A 23003-nucleotide genomic window follows, 5' to 3' on the forward strand; every position below is an offset into this window, starting at 1 on the left:
AATTTCCCATTTTGTCGCTTTTGGTGAGATAATTCCTAAACTCATGTTATAACATAACAAAAATAACAAAAAAATGCCAATCTCATTTTTACAAGAAATAATTTTAACCATCCAAATATATATCGTCAGTCTAGCCCACGATATCATTATTATTTGTACTTTATATACGTGATGTTATCTTATATATGTATATTTCGTATCCTTGAAAATATCGATATAATTGATACAATTTTATAATTTGTGTCAAAGACCTGAAAAATTCAGGTCAGATCTACGTCACCTAACTTGGTTCACTAAAACTTGTTAAGAGAAAGTAAAAAAGAATGTATGTGCCATTTTGTATGATATAATAATAAATCAGAGATATAGATATTGACATTGATCTTGAAAATAATATGAATGGTTAAAAGAGGAAATGATATAGATTTTTACTTTGTGATTAATTTTGATTACGTAATCCATAATGTATAGTCAATAATACCACAAAATTATTAATTATCTTTAAACAATATTAATATTAGAAGTTTTATTTAAAAAAAAAAACTATCTTATAATACTGTGTACATGTTCAAAAAATTGTTTTTTGATATACGATAGATGCACAATTTTACAATCTGCTCCCAAACTTAGGAGGAATGGTATTTCAAAGGCAGAAATGGATTTAAATTCTATCCCCCATTCAAACAAATATTCCCATATACCCTTTAATATTTTAATTAAATTTTTATAATTTATAATTAATTTTTTTATAAAAAATTTCAAATTTCAGAACCATCAACGCCGGTGAAAGTTGTTGAACGGCAATGTTCCTTCCTGATTCCGGCGTCACCGCCGGCACATGAAGTTTTTCCGTCCGTCGATTTCCCAGTCTGCGCGAAAAAGGCCGCCAACGACCGGCGTGTGTACGTCAATCTCAACGACAGAAGATATGACCACTGCGCATGACGTCCCAACGCCGTTATTCAACAGCCGGTTTCCGTCAAATCGAAAGATCGACAGAGGGAAAGCCTTCACATATGCCGACGAGGGACGTTTGAAACGTCCAAGGAACGTTGCCGTCCAGAAACTTTTGACAGGCGTCGACCGTTCTGAAATTTTGAAAAATAAAAAACATATTTATATTTATGAAATAAAATTATCTCAAACTTTGAATGATTATACCTATACATTTTTCAATAATATGAAATTTATATAAATTAATTGAACAGAAATAATAATATAATCATATTTTATTCCTTTAAATATTCTTATTTCCATCTCCATACAATCCTTTTTCCCATTCCCATATTTTACGAGTAAACACCACCTAAGATTTCTGCAAGTAATACACACTTATTCTAGCATTTATCCATACACAGCTTTCAGAATGCTGACAAGGTATTATATAAAACAAATTACTCAGAACTTTGACACTGATTTTCTGCAAGAAAGTAATACTGTCTCCGTTCTGATGTTGTCGCTTCTAAGTTCTAATCGCCCTTCCAGTGAAAATGTCAACAACAATGTTAGAATGTAACATATAACATATTTTTTCAACTTCCAATTGATTCAACATAAACTACTTGAAAAAATTATAGAATTTGAGGTTATATACCACTGAGTTCAGAAGTACCTTGTTGGCGAGAACCATATAACACCGGTAACCCTAATTGTCATTAAAAAAAGAAAAAGTATAAAAGAAATCAAGTGTGAAATTCAAGAATATGTGGTGAAAATTTCTGCAGGTTAATTTGAAACTAACCTATCTGTTTCCATAAAGGTAATCACAGTACGTGAATACAGATGAAAAGTTGCTCTCTGACTTTGACGTCCCACAGAGTGATGATAATCATGAACTTGGCTCCTGCATAGAAGGGAAATATTTTGTCCAGGGAATTCGTATCTGCATTTCAACATATACAAACCCCATTTTCAGCTTTTGGTTGCTTGAACTCTTGATAGAGGGATTATTAATGCTAGGAAGATAGTGAGGAGTGTATAGTACCCTCTATGAAGTCACTGGCTTCCATTTGCCTCAAATGAACCATAACCAGTATGTGATGTGGGCCAGGAATTAATGCGGACCAAGAAATGCTGAAAGCCCAGGATCCAAATCTCTGACCATGAGCATACGGTTGCTGAGAATCCTATTGGAGCTCTATATCATGGTGTACTATGGTGGATGTTCTCGTACCCCCATTTTGTATGCAACATCGATGACCCAATAGCCCACGTATCTCTCTAAAAAGTAAACCCCCAATTGCAGCAACAATTCCCACAAAGAAAGGGTAATGCAAACCAGTCCGAATTCCGATCAACTGGCCCGCAAAAAGAAATTCCACAAACCACCCCAAATTCATATAAAGCGACTTGCTAATGTAGTAGACCGGTGACTGCTTTGTTTCTTCTTCTCGAACTAGCACCGCTGATATGGCCGTCTCTGAGACCGCTAGGTAAGTGTAGAGCTTCTCCCCGTCCATGGGTTTGGACAGCAGCAGGGGGGTAGTCAAATACCTCTTCAGCTGTTGTAGGGCTTCTTCGCATGAGGGGGTCCAATCGAACTTGTTGGATTTTTTGAGGGCGTGGAAGAAAAGGTGGCACTTGTCAGCAGACCTGGAGATGAAGCGGCTCAGGGCGGCCACTCGTCCTGCAAGACACTGGACATCTCTGATGCAAGTCGGGGATGGTATGCTGAGGACCGCTCTGATCTGGTCGGGGTTTGCTTATATTCCTCGATGAGTAACTATATAGCCTAAGAATTTACCTGATGAGACGCCGAATGAGTATTTTTCTGGGTTCAGTTTCATGTTGTACTTCCGGAGAATGGCGAATGCCTAGCTAAGGTGGTCAAGGTGTTGTTTGGCAATCAGGGATTTGACGAGCATGTCTTCGATGTAAACTTCCATGGTCTTCCCTAAGTGGTCAGAGAACATTTTGTTGACCAGACGTTGGTAGGTGGCTCCGGCGTTTTTCAATCCAAACGGCATCACTTTGTAACAATAGGTTCCCCTCTCTGTGATGAAAGTTGTCTTCTCCTGGTCGTCTGCATGCATCAGAATCTGATTGTATCCCGAGAAGGCGTCCATGAAACTGAGAAGTTCGTGCCCTGCGGTCGCGTCTACCATCATGTCGATATGTGGGAGGGGGAAAGAATCCTTAAGGCAGGCTTTGTTCAAGTCGGTGAAGTCGATGCAGACTCTCCACTTCCCGTTCTTTTTCTTTACGACTACGACGTTTGCCAGCCATTCGGGGTAGTGGACCTCTCTGATCATGCCGTTGTTTAGGAGTTTTTCGATCTCTTCATTGATGATCTGGTTCCGCTCAGGTGCGAATTTCCTCCTCTTCTGCTTGACTGGCGGGTGATCCGGATCTACCTTGAGCTGGTGGACCATTGCGTCTGGATTGATTCCGGTCATGTCGGCATGTGACAGGCGAACAGTCTTCGTTCCGTTTTAGAAATTCTATCAGCTTCTCTCTTGTCTCGGGGTCGAGGCGGGAGCCTATGTGTGTCTTTCTCTCCCGAGTCATCCGGATGTATCTGCACTTCATCCAACTCCTCCATGGTCGGTTGGTTGGGCTTTGCTCGAGATCGGACGAGACTGTAATTGCTATGAAGAGTTTCCCGTGCCTTTGAAGGCGTTTTTGTAGCAGTCCCTGGAAGCTTTAGGGTCACCCTTGATCTCCGTACTCCCACTTGGTCGGAAACTTGATTGTCTGGTGGAAAGTATGTGGGACTGCCCGCATGTCGTGGACCCGGGGCGGCCTAAAATGACGTTGTAAGGGGATGGGCTTCGATCACCAGGAAGACATCTGTTTGTTTACTCCGCCGCATAGATAGGAAGGATGATCTCCCCGATAGTGTATTTCTGCTCCGAGCTGAATCCAACTAGCATGGTCAGTCGCCTGTTGATATTTGTCTTCTTCTAGTCCCATTGCTTTGACCGCTTCGAGGAATAGGATATTTGCTGACGAACCCCATCTAGCACACTCTTTTCACTAGATGTTAGCTATTTGCAGGGAGAGGACTAAAGCGTCGTGGTGAGGAGCGGCTAGGGTGATGCGTTCATCATCCTCGAACTGAATTACCTAATGGGAGTATTACCTCGAGACCGGGTGGATGACTGGATTTCATGATGGTTAGTTTCTAGCATGCCGTTTCGCTGATGAGTAACTTACCCCACTGATTTCTGATCCTCCGAGGATTACGAGCAGAAACCCTTCGGTGTGGTTCTAGCGGGGGGCGACTGTTGTTTGGAGCTTTTCTGCTAGGGTGTTCTTCTTCCCCTTGTCAGTGAGTAGATCAGGGAGATGTCCTCTCTCTCGAAGTGCGGCAACCTCGAGCCGCAAGGCGATGCAATCTGCGGTGTTGTGCCCATGATCGTTGTGGAACTCGCACCACTTGGTTGTGTGTCTCCCTTACCTCGATTGAGCTTACCAGGCCACTGACGGCGGATCCCATTCCTTTCATTATCGCTACGACCTGTTGGTTCGATGCTGAGACTATATTCTGTATTTTGAACTGGTTCGATCCCAAATGCCTGATATCACTTCTCAAGGTCGGGGTCATATGGTCTCCTGGCTCTGCCCATATTCCGTGCGGGGGTTGGTAGCGGTGTTCTACCGGTCTAGCTCTGGCTTCTCTGTCGTTCTCCTTGATTCGTATCTGATGGGACTCAGTTCATCTCATCTTCCCCCACCTTACTGGATAACGGCTCGGGCCAGAGCGTCTTCCATGGGTGCAGCCCAGCTTTGTAAGCTCTTTGTATAGTTCTCCATCTGGAGGAGGCCTTTTCTGAAAGCGGCCACAGCAGTCTCGGGGTTACAGGAGGAATAGAGATCTCTCTTTTGTTGAATCTGCTAACATACTCTCTCAATGGTTTCCCCCCTTCATTGGTATACTTGGTACAAGTCGGCCGAACAACTTCTCTAGCTTCTTGTGCTGGCGAACTGTTCCCAAGTGTCAGTAAGCTGAGCGAATGAATCGATGGATCCGTTCGGGAGTTCGTGTACCATTGGACGCGCGGCCGGACAAACTAGAACCGAACTTTTGCACATGCAGGCTTCTCTAAGCGTTCGGGGTATGGAAACATGAACATCCACTGTTGTACGAGGCTATTGGTCGTCCGGGTCCGTGGTACCGTCATATGGTTTCATGTTGGGGATAGTGAATTTCTGGGGCATGTCAGCCAGGGCGATCTCGTCCGCAAAAGGGTGAATCGACGTAACAATTCGGTCTGCTCTTCTTGTTGTGGATTAGCATTCTAGTATACGCCTCATTACTGCCTCAACGTCGGCCATCTCTTGCAGTAACTGTTCCACAGGGGAAGGGGATACTATTGGGTCATCCCATCTTACCGGTCTGGTACGTCTCGTGGGGTCATCCCTCGGGGGTAGACTGATAGATCAGTCCGTCGTGCGCTCCTTGGTACCATGTGTCTTCGTTCATCCCTTCTGGTTGGATGACTCCCATTGTCACTGTTCTGTTGTTCTTCCTACATAACGGTCAGGAGAGTTGTCTTTTAGTCTTCGGTCTTTCGGGATGGACAGGCTCAAAGCTGGAGTTGGTTTGGTTTTGGCCGTTCACCCCGCGAGGGTGGCCAGGCAGGAGGGGGTTTGTGTTTGGGTTTGACTGGAGGTGAAGTGGTATGGTGAGGATGGGTTGATCCTTCGGGTTCTCTATTGCTGGATCGTTTTGATCATGAGGCTGGGATGGGTCGACTGGACCGCGCCCTGTTGTATCTTTATCTCCGTTAGTCAGAACGGAGTAGTCGAGCGCCAGTGCGTTAAGTTGACGCGGCCCTTTACCAGAATCCAGGGTTGTGCTCTGGTGTGGAGAGGGGTTGCATGGATGGGATAATGGTGCGGAACCGATTGGGGGGTGCTTGGTCAGGCAAACTCGAGTTCATAGAATCGACTTACTTTCTCTTTTAGCGACTGGTTCTCGACCCTGATGGATGTGTTTTCGGCTTCCAGTGCGGCCACCTTGTCCAAGTTTTGTTGCATGAGAGTGGTCAAAGCCTCCAGTCTGGCTCGGGCCTGAGTACGTCGTCGGATTGTCAGCCATGGAATATTCCTCCACGTAGCAAGTTCGTCACGCCGAATGATTGCTAGAGGCCCCACGGTGGGCGCCAAACTGTACGTAAAAACTACCTGTACGGAAAGGGGTGTCTGATCCCGTGAGGTTGAGGCCACTAGCGATCTGCTGTACCTGCACACGTAGAGAACACACGCGTGAGCGAACGGGAAACACCAGGGTGTGGTTTGCCGTAGGCACTCCGACGCTCAAGTCAACAAGGCTGAAAGGCTAATATATGAGGGATAGGGAATGAGAATTACCGGAAGTCTAGTCGGGGACTGTGACTACGCGGATAAGCGAGACTCTCAAGTAAGAGCCTTGGGTGTGAAGGTGTAATGTCGATGTCCCTTGTGAGAGGGCTGGCCTCTGCTTATATGTTCGTCTGGTCTTCCAATCCTGGTGGGAGCAGAGTCCTAGTGTGACCTCTGATGCCAACCCTAGAAGAATCAGGGCCGTAATCAGCTTTCTTTATCAGTGTCTAGATAGGAAGTTAATTCCTTTAGGAGAATGCCCCTCAAGTGGGAAAGTCCCAGAAGAGGAAGACGACCTTGAATAGGGGATTGATCAAGAATGGGAAAATGTTGAAGGGGCTATGGGCTCTGGGCTCACCCATAGGCCTAGATATTGGACAGGGCTTAAAAGGCTCGTGCCCATGTAGTTCGGGCCGGTTATACTTCGTATCAAATAGGGCTAATCCGAATTGGGCCTCTGCAAGATTGGGCCTGGTCATTCTTCACCAGTGATCTTGTTTCCCTATTTGGGCCGAGGACGATTTTTGGCCCTAACATATATAAAGTGTAAGCTCACTTAGGACTTTCCAGTTTCATAATCTGTAACGTCTCATCATGATTCATGTTTCAAACACTCTCTGTATCCCACACGAGCTGAAATTGAATATTCTACCGAGATCTTTGCTGAAATAAATATACAGTATTGGTATATGCAAAGAGCCAAATAAATGCGCATGAATGCGTATTGCCATGCATGGAATTTTCAAATGGTAACCATAATCAATCTTATCTTTTAACTCTCTTAAGCGTTTGTATGATGTAAGAATAACTTCCATGGAAACGACTAGTCGACTGCTTTACTTTTTTATGCAAAAGTTGTTGGCAAATAGAAGAAAGAAAGCAGAGAGCATAAAGTACACAGAGACAAGAGACAATTACCAACACCAGCCGCCCAAACTTCTTATCTGGATAGCTTACTTGATTCTATTTTTTATTCTACTCCTTAACTCAGTCACAATGGCAACCCAAGAAGTGGAGAAGAAATCACAAGACACGGTGAAGGTGAAAGTCACCGGAAAAACCCACGTCAAGCCCGGCAAGATAATAGGAAGAAGAGAATGCCAATTGATCACCTTCGATCTTCCATATCTAGCTTTTTACTACAACCAGAAGCTGCTTCTTTATAAGGGTAACGAAGAGTTCGATGCCATGGTTGAGAAACTCAAGGACGAGTTGAAGGTTGTTTTGGAAGAGTTTCATCAGCTGGCTGGGAAACTTGGGAAAGATGAAGAAGGAGTTTTTAGAGTGGAGTATGATGATGAAATGGAGGGCGTTGAACTGAGTGAAGCGTGGCTGAAGAGATTGGAGTATGACGACGAAATGGAGGGCGTGGACGATGCAATCAGTAGTTCCGTTCATTTGCTGTTTACATAAGGGACAGCTGTCCCTTAAGTGTGGACTGTTGTCCATACATAATGGTAGGGCGTCTATTAGTTACGAACGCCCGTCCAAACTTAATTGTGGATGGGCATCCAATTTTTTTATTTTATTTTTTAAAACAAATTAAGTTCGAACGGGCGTCAATTCCTTACGGACGGTCGTCCACAACCTATGAACGGCCTTCCATAATGTTTTACAAATTTTTTTTTGTGTTTTATTTATGGACGGGCGTCCTTTAAATGGGGACGCCCGTCCTGGTATATGGACCCTCGTCCATGTAATATGGATGGGAGTCCATGTGAGTGAATGATCGTCCAAATTTGATGGACAGTCGTTTACTAAAAAAAAGTTTGATACACGTAGACCGGTACACATTTTCGGTACAGATTTTTCGATGTCCGCAGTTTTGTTGTATTTTATTATGATGATCATAAACTTTAGTTAGCTATTCGATTTACAGTGAGGAAGCTTAATAAATCACATTATGATTATTTAACAGCTATTAATGGAATGGATTATATATTTACTTTCATAAGAAATAGAAAACTCATTTATTTGTTTAATGAACCTTAATTCCGAATTATTATTATTTCTAATATTTAAATAAAACAAAAATATCTAATAACTTCAAAAAGAAATATCTGTTAATTACATTTATAATAAATTTTGAAACGAAAATAGTCCTAGTGTACATCTTATTATTCCCTTCTGCTCTTTCCAGATAATTATGCGGTGACAAACCCCCGCCATTTTCCCATCATCATCATTCTCTAGTCTCTAGTCAACAGTACCAAAGCAATCCTCTCCGTTTGCAAATGGATCCCGTTCTTTCAATTACGGTGCTTTCGGTTGTACTCGGAGCTCTGATCGCTCTCTTCTTCTTCAAAAGTTACTTTGGCAAGAGAAGATCCGAAGTCCAATCCATCGCCAAAGCGGAGCTCCAACCGGATCATAAAAAGCCTTCAAAGCCTTCTCAGCCTATCTCCAAAAAATCTCACTCCAAACCTCACACTCACGCCTCCGATAAGGTAATCTATTAGGTCTCAATTATTAATAATTTTTCGAAGTATTCAAAAAAATTAAAAAATTAGGGCTTTTTATATTTAGATTATAATTTTACTAGTGACATTATAAATATTTATTGTAGGATCAAAATAAGCGACATCATCCATTGGATGTTAATACTCTGAAAGGTCATGGTGATTCTGTCACGGGGCTATGTTTCTCCTTCGATGGGCGGAATTTGGCAACAGGTAATCCATTAGTTATTTTGGTCTGTATTATAATTGATCATCACAGATTTTAACTGGAGTATGTATGTGATACTAATTTTCCAGATTGAATATTAAAATTAAAGACTTTGCATTGCGCCTTTGTTCTGCAATCGCTTGTTTATCAGAACTCTTTTAATCGGAAAGTAATTGTAGGCAGTTTCATTTGTTATATTCGGTTATCTTCACTTACTTTTGTCTGTTGTAGCTAATTTGGTGCATTATATAGTTTTTCTTCATATTTATTTATGCGTGCTTGTTTTATGAACAGCTTGTGCTGATGGAGTTGTCAGAGTATTTAAGTTGGATGATGCTTTAAGTAAAAGTTTCAAGTATGAATCCGAAGTATCATTTAATTTTTCTGGATATTGCCTCAAATTTAATCGTTCATGCAGTTGATTTTGTCCTTGCTTTATGAATTTGAGTTCTTTCTTGCTTCTGCAGGTTTCTGAGGATTAATTTGCCACCTGGAGGTCCTCCAACAGCTGTCACATTTACTGATGATGCATCTTCTATTGTTGTTGCAACTCATAATCTCTCTGGCTCTTCATTGTACATGTATGGAGAGGAGAAAACTACATCTGTTAATGAAAATAAGCAGCAAGCCAAGCTTCCCCTTCCAGAAATCAAATGGGAACATCACAAAATCCATGATAAAAGAGCTATCCTAACTCTTTATCGAGCTACTGCTAGTTACGGCAGTGGTGATGGTAGTACAATTATTGCCTCTTGTTCTGAAGGTATATGATGTTCATTTGTCCTACATGCTATGACTTAATGCTTATCTTAACTCCTTTTATTAAACCTGGCCTATTTAAATTCATGTACTCCTTGGTTTTGTGGAAGAATGATTCTTTTTAATCATTTATTGCTTTCCAGGAACTGATATCATAATTTGGCATGGAAAAACTGGAAAAATTTTGGGCCATGTTGATTCAAATCAATTGAAAAACCACATGGCTGCTATATCACCAAATGGGCGTTTTCTTGCTGCTGCTGCTTTCACTGCTGACGTGAAGGTGAGTATTGCTGCTGTTGCCATTAATGCCTATGACCATATACACCTCATGGGATATTTCCTGATCATTTATGAGTCCCCTTATGAAGTTCTTGTCAAGATCATGCTATAATGAGCATTTGATTGTTTGAATTGGATTGCTAATTGATTTCTTTTTTCTTATGTAGGTGTGGGAAATTGTGTACTCGAAGGATGGTTCAGTCAAGGAGGTTTCAAAAGCTATGCAGCTTAAAGGGCATAAGGTTATATGATTTGATCAACATTTATATATCTTGATGTCAACCATAACTTCATGATGCTCTTCTTCTTTTCTTTTCTTTCTTCTGTTTTATTTCCCTGGAATTTCAAATCATGAATAGGATTTTATCTTAATTGACTTTAGGATAATATTTCGCATGTTCAATTTCAGAAAATCTAATCAATGAATGGAAACTTTTATTAAAAAAGAAAATTACAAAATTTCTCTTGAGAACCATACTTCTGTAAGATGCATAAAGATTAAGAAGAAGCAGATTATGCCTGTAGCTGTTTGTGGCACTTCCTGCTATGGGTGCAAAATGCATGTATTTGCCCTGATAATATGTTGAACTTCTTCCATCCTCAAGTTCTTGTTCCATTTATTTTTAATGGACTATGTTGCGATAAAAGCTTGGTGGCCTAATTTTTTAAATTGTTTTGTGACAAGCAGAGTGCAGTAACGTGGTTATGCTTTGCACCTAACTCAGAGCAAATCATCACAGCTTCCAAGGATGATTCAATTAGAATTTGGAACATCAATGGTTTGTATAATATCATATTTATTGTACTTTGTCTAGTTTTTTCATGAATCAGAACTAATAATCTCTTGTTTCCTCTAGCCTCAGCCACCCATATACACATCTGCCTCTTATTGGCACAAACACAGATTCTTTTAAAAGCATGTGCATCCTTAATCAATGTTCACCAGATCTAATTTACATTTTCTGCTAGTTGAATATTGTAATTGAATAATGTTATTCAGATGAAATTCTTATTTTCGTAAGTACATTAATTTTGTCTATCCTGATCTTTGGCTTCTGTTTTCTGAAGTTCGATATCATCTTGATGAGGATCCTAAGACTTTGAAGGTGTTTCCAATTCCACTTCGTGATTCAAGTGGTGCTGCCTTGCACTATGATCGTCTTAGTCTGTCTCCTGATGGAAGGATATTGGCAGCTACTCATCGCTCAACATTGCAGTGGTTAAGTGTTGAAACTGGAAAGGTTTTAGACATGGCTGACAAAGCCCATGAAGGTGTGTCTGTGGCTTAAGTTTTCCTGCTTTATTTTAAATATTCTGTTAATTGAAATTTCATTTTTCATCAAGAAGGATTTATTCTGCAATTTTGGTATGTACCCAGACTCCAAGTCAAATCGATTGTGAGAGTGATTAGGATGGAGTGGGGAACCATGCTTTTACTTTATTATATGGTCAATTTTGGATTGACTTTTTTCTTCCTTTTCAAGCTTGGTCTTTACTTTTCAGTCCAGTGTTTATAGTTTGTTCTGCAATCATCAGGTCAGGTGTATCTTTTATTGATAGGTAACAGCTGAAGGTGTATGAATCTTGGATCTTGAACACCCCTCAATATGCCACCTTCTTTTACTACTCTTTTTCTCTTTTCTTTGTATTTATAGTAGTCTTATCTTGCAGGTGATATCACATCCATTGCCTGGGCACCAAAGACAATTCCAATGGGTAAATCACCTTCCTTTATGACTAATGTCCCTTCTGTTCTTTGGTACCTAAGTTGTTGATGTTCTCAACTAGAAAACTTAGAGATGCACATACACAGATGTCTTCTAGTTCATACAAATATCTCTACTACTACCTAAATTATATAAATGTCTCTTCTGGAAAACCGTCCCCTCTTTTTTTATTTATTTTGAGATTCTTGTCCATCTGCGAAGATGCCTTCACCACTGCACTGGAACAACTGTAGCATAAAGAGAGCATCATAGAATACCTACTAAGAAAATCCATAACACAGAATTTATTTCAGATTCTTGGAATCCTGTGGGAAAGTTGATAAAGGAGTCCAGGTCTCGAGGCATGTCACCAATGATATTTTTATAATTTTTTTTTTTTGTTTTTATATAAATATGTCATTCTTGTAGCTCCAACAGATGTAAAACTTTGGGGATTCAAAATATTTTGAAGCGTAGATATATGAGCATGGTTGATAGCCAATCCTGACCAATATTTTATGATTAAACTCTTGCAGTTATTGATGTGCTTTTTTACCTTGCTTGAATTTTCTGCTGATTTCTTCTTCAGATGTTCATCTTATGTTTTGTGAATTAGATGTCTATGTGAATTTTTAATCACTTGAACTTATCATATTTACAGGAAATGGACAAGGCATGATCTTAGCAACATCTAGCGGTGACAAGAAAGTTAAGTTGTGGACGGCGCCCTCGCTTGACTGATCAGAAGGGAAATTCAGTTCACTAAATCAAGCCCTGGCATGAAGTAGCTTCTGATTTGACAGAGATTGATTCAGATACACCAAAAGTTTTGAGCACTAAATCCTTTTGAGGTTAGACGGTTCAGTTACATATTTATCACGGGTTGCAGAGAACAGACCTACACCTGACTGAAAAGTAGAACGTTAAACACTTTGTGTGGACAGAACTGCAGAAATATGATATGGGTTTTGGAGGTTGATTGTACTGAAATTTTGGAGACTAGAAAGCATCATACGGAACTAGAAACTTTGGTTTGAGTTAGTATTTATTAATTTTGTTCAAATCCTCTGTGCTATAGTTTGTAATCAATATGGTTAGGTAATTCTCAATTAGTTTGGTAAGATGCAAAAAGAAACGCCCACCGTGGGGCTCGAACCCAGGACCACAAGGTTAAGAGCCTTGCGCTCTACCGACTGAGCTAGACGGGCGTGGCACTGTTTTTCTAAATTTCCCATTTTGTCGCTTTTGGAATGAGATAATTCCTAAACTCATGTTATACGATAACAAAAATAACAAAAAAATGCCAATCTCATTTTTACAAGGAAATAATTTTAACCATCCAAATATATATCGTCAGTCTAGCCCACGATATCATTATTATTTGTACTTTATATACGTGATGTGTATCTTATGATATGTATATATTCGTATCCTTGAAAATATCGATATAAATTGATACAATTTTATTAATTTGTGTCAAAGACCTGAAAAAATTCAGGTCAGATCTACGTCACCTAACTTGGTTCACTAAAACTTGTTAAAGAGAAAGTAAAAAAGAATGTATTGTCCATTTTGTATGATAATAATAATAAAGTAGAGATATAGATATTGACATTGANAATAACTGTAGCATAAAGAGAGCATCATAGAATACCTACTAAGAAAATCCATAACACAGAATTTATTTCAGATTCTTGGAATCCTGTGGGAAAGTTGACAAAGGAATCCAGGTCTCGAGGCATGTCACCAATGATATTTTTATAATTTTTTTTTTTTGTTTTTATATAAATATGTCATTCTTGTAGCTCCAACAGATTTAAAACTTTGGGGATTCAAAATATTTTGAAGCGTAGATATATGAGCATGGTTGATAGCCAATCCTGACCAATATTTTATGATTAAACTCTTGCAGTTATTGATGTGCTTTTTTACCTTGCTTGAATTTTCTGCTGATTTCTTCTTCAGATGTTCATCTTATGTTTTGTGAATTAGATGTCTATGTGAATTTTTAATCACTTGAACTTATCATATTTACAGGAAATGGACAAGGCATGATCTTAGCAACATCTAGCGGTGACAAGAAAGTTAAGTTGTGGACGGCGCCCTCGCTTGACTGATCAGAAGGGAAATTCAGTTCACTAAATCAAGCCCTGGCATGAAGTAGCTTCTGATTTGACAGAGATTGATTCAGATACACCAAAAGTTTTGAGCACTAAATCCTTTTGAGGTTAGACGGTTCAGTTACATATTTATCACGGGTTGCAGAGAACAGACCTACACCTGACTGAAAAGTAGAACGTTAAACACTTTGTGTGGACAGAACTGCAGAAATATGATATGGGTTTTGGAGGTTGATTGTACTGAAATTTTGGAGACTAGAAAGCATCATACGGAACTAGAAACTTTGGTTTGAGTTAGTATTTATTAATTTTGTTCAAATCCTCTGTGCTATAGTTTGTAATCAATATGGTTAGGTAATTCTCAATTAGTTTGGTAAGATGCAAAAAGAAACGCCCACCGTGGGGCTCGAACCCACGACCACAAGGTTAAGAGCCTTGCGCTCTACCAGCTGAGCTAGACGGGCTTGGCACTGTTTTTCTGAATTTCCAATTTTGTCGCTTTTGGAATGAGATAATTCCTAAAGTCATGTTATACGAATAACAAAAATCATGAAAATAACAAAAAAAAAATGCCAGTCTCTTTTTTCAAGAAAATAACTTTATCCATCCAAATATATATCGTCTGTCTAGCCCACGATATATTACTGAATCCAGATTATCTATAGACAATAATTTAAATGTATGGTCGAAACATGATGATCAAGTATAAGCAACACTGATTCAAACTACAACTTTCAGACTATGGCGTGTTTACTTAAGTTTTTCAAGGAGTAAACACAGTTTTCCAAGGGAATGGGTAAGGGAATGCCCATTCCCTCGTTTATTTTGGCAAATTTTTGGGGAAGCCTATTATTCCCAAATTTAGGAGGAATGGGTATTCCAAAGGCAAGGAATGGATTTAAATTCCATCGTTGCCCCTATTTCAAACAAATATTCCCATTATACCATTTAGTATTTTAATTAAATATTTTATAATTTAATAATTATTTTTTATAAAATGATTTCAAAATTTTAGAATCGATCAACGCCCGTGAAAGTTGTTAGACGGCAATGTTCCTTCATGTTTTCGGTGTCACCGCCGGCATATGAAGGTTTTCCGTCCGTTGATCTCGCAGTTTGGGTGAAAAAAGGCCGCCAACGACCAGCGGTATTCAACAACCAGTTTTCGCTCAAATCGAAAGATCGATAGACAAGGATGTTGGAAACGTGAAGGAACGTTGCCATCCAAAAACTTTGACAAGCATTGACCAGTTTTGAAATTTTCAAAAATAAATAAATAAAAAACAATATTTATATTTATGAAATAAAATTATCCTTAAACTTTGAATGATTATACATATACATTTTTACAAAAATATGAAATTTATATAAATTAATTTAACATAAATCACTCCATTCTATCACTATTCATTGATAGAAACAAGTAATATAATCATATTTTATTCCTTTACATATTCCAATTTCCATCTCCATACAATCCTTTTTCCCATTCCCATATTTTACGAAGTAAAACACCACCTGAGATTTTCTGCAAGTAATACATACGTAATTCTAGCATTTATCCAATACACAGCTTTCAGAACGCTGAAAAGGATCTCCACTCTATCTAACAAGGATATTATATAAAAACAAATTACTGAGAACTTTGACACTGAGATTTTCTGCAAGAAAGTAATATCTGTCTCCGTTCTGATGTTGTCGCTTCTAACTTCTAATCGCCCTTCCAATGGCAATATCAACAAGAAAAGGTTAGAATGTAACAGTATAATTCATATTTTTTCAACTTCCAATTGATATTCAACATAAAACTACTTGAAAAATATATAGAATTTAAAGTTATATACCACTGAGTTCAGAAGTACCTTATTGGCGAGAACCATATAACACCGGTAACCCTAATTGTCATTAAAAAAAAAAAAAAAAAAGTATAAAAGAAATCAAGTTGGAAATTCAAGAATATGTGTAAAAATTTCTGCATGTTAATTTGAAACTAACCTTATCTGTTCCATAAAGGTAATCACCGTACGTGAATACAGATGAAAAGTTGCTGTGACTTTGACGTCCCACATAGTGATGATAATCATGGAACTTGGCTCCTGCATAGAAGGGAATATATTTTGTCCAAGGGAATTCGTATCTGCATTTCAACATATACAAACCCATTTTCAGCTTTTGGTTGCTTGAACTCTTGATTAAGAGGGATTATTAATGCTAGGAAGAATAGTGATGATGTATAGTACCCGCTATGAGTATCAATGGCTTCCATTTGCCTCAAAATGAACCATAACCAGTATGTGATGATGTGGCCAGGAATTAATGCAGGACCAAGAAATGCTGGAAAGCCCAGGATCAAAATCTCTGACCAATGAGCATACGGTGCTGAGAATCCTATTGGAGCTCTATATTCATGGTGTACATGGTGGATGTTCTCGTACCCCCATTTTGTATGCAACCATCGATGAACCCAATAGCCCACGTAATCTTCTACTAAAAAGTAAACCCCCAATTGCAGCAACAATTCCCACAAAGAAGGTAATGGCAAACCAGTCCGAATTCCGATCAACTGCCGCAAAAAAGAAATTCCAACAAATCCCCAAATTCATATAAACTATTAATTATGGACAATTCAATATCAAGTTAGTTCAATGAAAAAATATTGTTGCTTGATCGTATTATATTTCAAATCATTAAAATAAAATCCAACGTACATTTATAGTAGGATAAGAGAGTATTTGCAGAGGACCGACAACAATCAGGAAAGATTTCATGACATCTTTGTAGCACTTGAACATATCCCAGAATGACCTCTGGACTTTGGGTTGAACTTTATACTTCATTATTTTCTTGGAACGACTAAGCTCCACTAACATGTATGGTAGAGGAACTAAGGAGTAAAAGAAGCACAAGAAAATGATGTTGTGAGAGTGAAGAACAAAGTCATGTTTGTTGGCTGAATAGTTAAACCATATTTTCTCTGCAAAACTAAGCTCTCTGCCTAAACCAGCCTCTGCATCTTGCAGATTCAAGTAGGGCAACATTGTTTTCTGAAATTTGAGAAGAGAACGATGCAAATGAATGATGAAAAAAAAAAAAAAAATTTGAGGGTGGATTGTAATGGGAAGTTGAAATACATATAGAATGAAATATTAAGATGATAATATCTAATAGGTAATTCAAATCACCAATATTAAACCATTAGATTGTAATAGAGTAAAGATTTCGAAATTGTATATATAAAACTTATAATACAAGAAATTGATATCATGAAAATAGTGTTTACTTCTTTTATGAATATTAGCATTTGATACTTGATAGTTTACCTCCCTAAAGACTAATACTTGATTAGTTGCAATTATCACAACAATATTCACTATTAATGATTGACTAATTTACATAAATATATAAAGGTATCATAAATACCCCTTTACTCTAACACTGTCATTGTTGTTAGGTTTGCAAAACAATTTCTTATAAGATCAAAGTTACTATTTTACACTACTTTCTTTAAGACTAAAATTACACTGTTACCGACGATAATATAATATAATATAATTAGAGTAAACAGGTATTCATAATGAAAAATGCTATCTTTACTCACTCCTTTTACTCACTTCTCTTACTCACTTTTGTTAAAATGACATATGGTATTCATACTATGCTGTATAATACCCGTATTATGCTGTATATTTACAAAAGTGAGTAAGAGAAGTGAGTAAAGGGAGTGAGTAAGGGTAGCATTACTCATTCATGATATAGTTTTGAAACTCTGAGGATCTGTTTGTTAAAAAATGCAAAATTATCATTTACATGATAAATTTAGAAGCCTTATGGGTAGTCATAAATGATAATGTCGCCAGATTTAATAGGATTAAAACATGCTGTTAATAGTTACTTGAACGTGAGATAGCGATCCATTTCCTCGGAAGTATCAGTACGCAATAGATGAAACGTGAGCTAAATTACGAAATGGTTATTTTGATTCTAAGGTTCTATTTGAAGTCACGGTTAGGTTTAACGTATTGTTTTAAAAACTGGACCGCTCGTTAATCTGATCAAGGGGTCGGTTCACAGGTTGATCGGTCCAACCGATTGGACCGGTCGGTCTGACCGGTATATAGCAGATTAGCAGTCACATCTTTAAACAATTCCATTAATTGTTATAAGTTTGAAACCAACAAATACATCCCTAAAAATCACCTATAAGCCCCTATAAGTTTAAAATAAAGCAAATGTACCATGTAGATTTTATTATTAATTATTTTTTTCTCTCTCTCCATCACTTTGTCTTTCTCTTTTTTTCTCTGTCCCCATCAGGCCATCACTCCCCATCACTTTCTTCTTTCTCCTTTTCTCTCTCTCTCCCCATCACTCCTGTCACTTTCTTTTTCTTCTTTCTTCTAACACATTCGCGTCTCTCTACGGTAATTTTTCTCTCATCCTCTCTTTCTTCTTCCTTCTCTTTCTCTTCATCTCCTCTTTTCTTTCTTCTAATCTTCTTCATTACTCTTTCTCTTGTCTCTTCTTCTCTTTCTTCTTCCTTCCCCTCCCCTTACTTCTTCTTCTTCTTTACACGGTAGATGTTAGAGTAAGTGAAAGAATAGAAGATGAAAATAGAAGATACAATTTGGTTTTTTTATTCAAATGAAATGGAGTATGAAACGGTGTTGCAAATTGATTTATGAATTAGGAATATGAATTTTTTAGGATCAGATACTCAAAAATAGCGAACCATTTTAAGTCCGGGCCGATCGGACCAACGGTTTTGTACTATTCCACTGGTCCATCGCCGATCCAAAACAGGTTTAATGACATTCCCGGTTTTTATGTTACCGTGGATCGAAGTAAAGGCTGGCTCTCTGTCAAACCGGTCGGACCGACCGATCCGATCTAAGTTTTAAAACAGAGGTTTAACGTAGATTTAGAAGACAAAGAAATTGTATTAATTAGGTTTTTTTCCCTAACAGCTTAAGCATGACTGTGATAAGCTACTTTTGCCAGATGGTCCAGATCAGTTACAAGCTTTTCTATCAAATCCTTGCATTTTATTTCAGAAAATCTCTTGTTGAATTTCAAAGCAATTTTTGAATTACAATATAAGCTTCTCCACCAGCATCCAATTACAACCCCACAACATGGTCACCAGTACTTAAAAAATATATATTTAGATTTTTTATTACTTTGATGAGTATAAAAAGCGGTAAGTCTTTTCCGTTGCCTCCAAGGCTCCAACGCTTAGATAAGACTATTAGTTTAATGATATGTCAAGATTGTAATGGGCTTTCACAAGAGTAGGGTGGACACAACCATGTGTAAGTGTAAATGAATTGAGACCACTCTAAATATAGCAAAAATAATAAGTTTATAATCTCTCCTTACAATTTTTTTCTTATCATCTCGACAGAATTGCTCGTGATTGATTAATTCAAAAATAAGATCCCACCAGCTTGCTGTGAGTCCTTCTTGTCCATTCGTGAACCAAATAATTACGAACTATCATATCGAAATTATGAAAAAAAAATTTATGAGAAGAGATTATAAACGTAATATTATTTATCTAAATAAATAAATTCAAACTGTACAAACAAGTGGCCTTTTTTTCCCTAAAAACGAATCCGATACGCGTTCAAATAACTGCTGCCAATAAGAACCGATGGTTGATGCTTCCAAAGCTAGTAGTTTGAGACGTCGGGCAAGACACTAGTAACTCTCATTTGTCCATCTTCTTCTGAGCTCTCTTTCACCCAAGCATACAATTAATCAATAAACGTTAAAAGATAATACAAGAAAATATATAAACCTCAAATTCACAAATATATAAATATATATATATATATATATATACCTCATACCTTATTGAGGAGAGACTTATGATATCGATAGCCCCGAGTGGATTTATAGTCAAAACATTAGTTAACAGCTTAAGTATCAACTCTCTTTCTCTTTTTTTCCACAGCACCCACAATCATATTTCAATTTGTTCAATGACCATTAAGAAACAGTGCAAGGTTTTGAAAATAAATCAATATATAGTATTTAAGCTTGTAGTCAATCCGGATGCATCTTAAATGAACGAAGACAGATAATTTTTTGAATTAAACGAATGAAGACAGATACAAGGTTTTCAAAGGTCAATCAATATATGCTACGTAAGCTTGAAGTCGATCTGCGTGCATCTTAAATGAATGATGACAGATAATTGATTGAATTAAATGAATGAAGACAGATACAAAGTTTTCAAAAGTCCATCAATATATAGTACTTAAGCTTGAAGTCGATCCGGATGCATCTTAAATGAATGAAGACAGATAATTGATTGAATTAAATGAATGAAGACAGATACAAGGTTTTCAAAAGTCCATCAATATATAGTACTTAAGCTTGAAGTCGATCCGGATGCATCTTAAATGAATGAAAACAGATAATCGATTGAATTAAATGAATGAAGACAGATACAAGGTTTTCACAGGTCAAACAATATATAGGAAGGGTGTTCAAAAGAACAGATTGAAACTATAACCAATTTGTTTTAGGGTTTAGTTTTAGATTTTACCCGAAGCTAATCGTCAATGGATAGATTTCAATTCTAAATTTTTAGAATCATTATTGTACGATCCTGAACCAGAACCAAAAATCGAAACTAATATAAAATAAAATTAAAGAGTAAAGGGTTAATAAAAACTTTTATAGAAAAAGTAAGGTGAATATATTTATATTTATATTTTATAACATTTAAAGTAAGTTGGTTTAATTTTTGAAAATCTACCTTTACAAAATAACGGAGTTTATAATTTTGAATTTATAATTTGTAATTTTATTTTTTTTAACAAGTGCCAAAAAGGGGGTGTATTTGTAAGTTTTTAAAAGTTTTTTTGTCATTTTAAAAAACTTTTGAGGGTAATTATAATTTTACAAGGTACTCAGAACCAGAACCGAAACCGTTGTTATAGGTTCTAGTTATGGGTACCTAGGAACCGGAACTGTCAATTCCGGTTTCAGATTTCAAGGAACCATCGATTCCAGTTCTGATTCTAATTCTTTCAAAAAATATAGAGTACTCGGAACCAAACACCCTTAATATATAGTACTTAAGCTTGAAGTCGATCCGGATGCATCTTAAATGAATGAATACATATAATTTGTTCAATTAAACTAGATGGGATAAGAAGTAGTTGACTAACCTTTTTGATTCCATAAATGAAATCACAATAAGCCAATACGGGTGCAAAGTTACATTGACTATTAACACCCACAAAGTGATGATAATCATGGTTCCCTACTCCTCCATAGAATGGAATATATTTTGTGGGACCCCATGGAAACTCGTATCTGGGTCTCAACCCACAACAAATTTTACCCTAGCTTTTTCATTCAACTGTGAAAGCGAAAGGAGATAAAAAATAAATAAAAGGAGAAGAATAATGCTACGTCAACAACTCATTCTCACAAACCTCTCTTACAACCTCAACATGGCACCTGACCTTACAGTCCACAGCAACTCCACCACACTGAAAGGCGTAAAATGATTTTAACTAGACCAAATGAACGACCGTTCTTTCATAGGGAACGACTATTTCTCACAAAATGAATGATTTTCATAAGAATGATTGTTCCTTCAGGAACAAGATTGCTCCAAGAAGGAGAAGAAGAAGAATAAGAAGAGAAGAATAAGAAGAATAAGAATAAGAGAAGAAAAGAAGAATAAGAAGAGAAGAAGAAGAAGGAACATGGTTGTTCCTTAAAGGAACAGCCATTCTTTATGTTCCTTCATAACGGACAGTCGTTCCTTATGAAGGAACGACCGTTTCTTCGTAAGGGACAACTATTCTTTCTGAAGGAACGACTGTTTGTTCCTCGTAGAGCCTTGGGTGCCTTAGGTGTATAGGACCTGACGTGACAATGCTAATCTATTAACACATTAGGATTGTAAAAGAGGTTTATGAGAATGAGTTATTGGCCTAACATTACTCAAAAGAGAATCACTAACCCGCTATGAGTGTGAATGGATTCAATTTGCCTCGGTATGAGCCATAACTAGTATGTAATTATGTTTCTAGGTACCAATGCAGGCCCAAGAAAGATGTGACGCCTAGGACCAAAATCTCGGCCCAATGAACTATGGTGCAGTGAATGCCATTGGAGTTTTATATTCGAGGTGTACATAGTGGATTTTTTGGTAAGCCCATTTCATATGGACCATCGATGAATCCAATAGTTGAAGTGATCTTCTATAACAAAGTAGACCAATAATTGCCAAAACTTTTCCCACCTTGAAGGCAAAGGCAAACTAGTCCTAATACCAATCCACTGCCAAAAAAAAAAAAAATAATAATAAATAAATAAATTAAAGATCCCCAACCAACTCAATAATCACAATTGATAATCAAGTTAATTTAATTCTTCAAATTTCGTTCCGTGCAAAGATTTAATTTGGATGGAGAAATATATGTCCCTAGAATTAGAAATGCTCTAAAAAACTCCATTTTCTAAGTACACCCTATTACTAAAATTTTAAATTTTGTATATAAACTAATGAAAAGTATCACCAGAAGAAGAAATTTTGAAACCAACCTTCATGGCAGGAAAGGATAGAACTTGTAGAGGACCAGCAACAAGCAGATAAGTTTGCATCACACTTTTGTAGGACTTGAACATGTCTGAGAAACATCTGTTGACTTTTGGTTGAATCTTGAACTTGCTTATTTTCTTTGACTGACTAAGCTCCATCAACATGTATGGCAACGGAAAAATGGAGTAAAATAATAACAAGAACAGGAAGTCGTAAAATTGAAGAATATTATCATGTTTATTGGTAGAGTGATTGAACCATAGTTTCTCTGCAAAACTTAGCTCTCTTTCAACGGTTGCTTCTGCGTCTTGGAGGTTTAAGTAGGACAACATTGTTTTGTAAAAAACCTGGATCAGAGAGAGAGAAGAGGACGGCCCAGAGAGTGTACAGGTTTAAGTAATAGAAAACTTGGAATTTTAGACAGATGAGACATTGCTAGGCTATATTAAACTATGATTGAATTTTGGCGTTAAGAATTGGATTATACCGCCCATCCCTTTATTGTTTGTCTTATCATATTAATTTTAGATAACGACATCTTGAGAGCAATTTTTGTATTACAGTACAGGCATTAGATCTTAGAATCCATCCAAATCT

The 23003-nt window shown here is 37.5% G+C and overlaps 2 protein-coding genes, 2 non-coding genes and 1 pseudogene across 4 annotated transcripts; 1 reads left to right on the forward strand and 4 right to left on the reverse strand.

Moving 5' to 3' along the window:
* Positions 1–1440: 1440 nt before the first annotated feature.
* LOC116128115 (methylsterol monooxygenase 1-2-like) lies at positions 1441–16893 on the reverse strand. Its single transcript, XM_031413793.1, has 5 exons — positions 16549–16893; positions 16081–16403; positions 15836–15977; positions 1613–1645; positions 1441–1478 (listed from the first exon to the last, which is right to left on the reverse strand). Exons 1-5 carry the CDS (start codon positions 16876–16878, stop codon positions 1470–1472), a joined length of 837 nt encoding a protein of 278 aa, XP_031269653.1. The 5' UTR covers positions 16879–16893; the 3' UTR covers positions 1441–1469.
* LOC116128113 (transducin beta-like protein 2) lies at positions 8421–12783 on the forward strand. Its single transcript, XM_031413792.1, has 10 exons — positions 8421–8753; positions 8873–8978; positions 9268–9328; positions 9441–9736; positions 9876–10015; positions 10182–10256; positions 10703–10793; positions 11083–11286; positions 11686–11730; positions 12382–12783. The coding sequence occupies exons 1-10, from the start codon at positions 8541–8543 to the stop codon at positions 12459–12461; spliced, it is 1311 nt and encodes a 436-aa protein (XP_031269652.1). The 5' UTR covers positions 8421–8540; the 3' UTR covers positions 12462–12783.
* Positions 12856–12928, reverse strand: TRNAK-CUU. Its single transcript has one exon. It is a non-coding gene; the product is annotated as a tRNA-Lys (tRNA).
* Positions 14232–14304, reverse strand: TRNAK-CUU. Its single transcript has one exon. It is a non-coding gene; the product is annotated as a tRNA-Lys (tRNA).
* A 2790-nt stretch (positions 16894–19683) lies between the features above and the next one.
* On the reverse strand, positions 19684–22570 carry LOC116128075 (annotated as a pseudogene).
* Between the last annotated feature and the right edge of the window lie 433 nt (positions 22571–23003).

The sequence above is a fragment of the Pistacia vera genome, unplaced genomic scaffold (genome assembly GCF_008641045.1).
Source record: "Pistacia vera cultivar Batoury unplaced genomic scaffold, PisVer_v2 Contig197, whole genome shotgun sequence".
Taxonomy (NCBI): Eukaryota; Viridiplantae; Streptophyta; class Magnoliopsida; order Sapindales; family Anacardiaceae; genus Pistacia; species Pistacia vera.

Excerpts from the sequence above, each read along its gene's own strand:
- LOC116128113 (XM_031413792.1), top strand. The coding sequence starts at position 8,541 with ATGGATCCCGTTCTTTCAATTACGGTGCTTTCGGTTGTACTCGGAGCT. Across the intron at positions 10,016-10,181 it reads CTTTCACTGCTGACGTGAAG|GTGTGGGAAATTGTGTACTC; the intron begins GTGAGTATTGCT and ends TTTCTTATGTAG. Across the intron at positions 10,257-10,702 it reads TGCAGCTTAAAGGGCATAAG|AGTGCAGTAACGTGGTTATG; the intron begins GTTATATGATTT and ends TGTGACAAGCAG.
- LOC116128115 (XM_031413793.1), bottom strand. The coding sequence starts at position 16,878 with ATGTTGCCCTACTTGAATCTGCAAGATGCAGAGGCTGGTTTAGGCAGA. Across the intron at positions 16,404-16,548 it reads TCTCTTATCCTACTATAAAT|TTGATCGGAATTCGGACTGG; the intron begins GTACGTTGGATT and ends TTTTTGCGGCAG. Across the intron at positions 1,646-15,835 it reads ACCTTTATGGAACAGATAAG|GGTTACCGGTGTTATATGGT; the intron begins GTTAGTTTCAAA and ends AATGACAATTAG.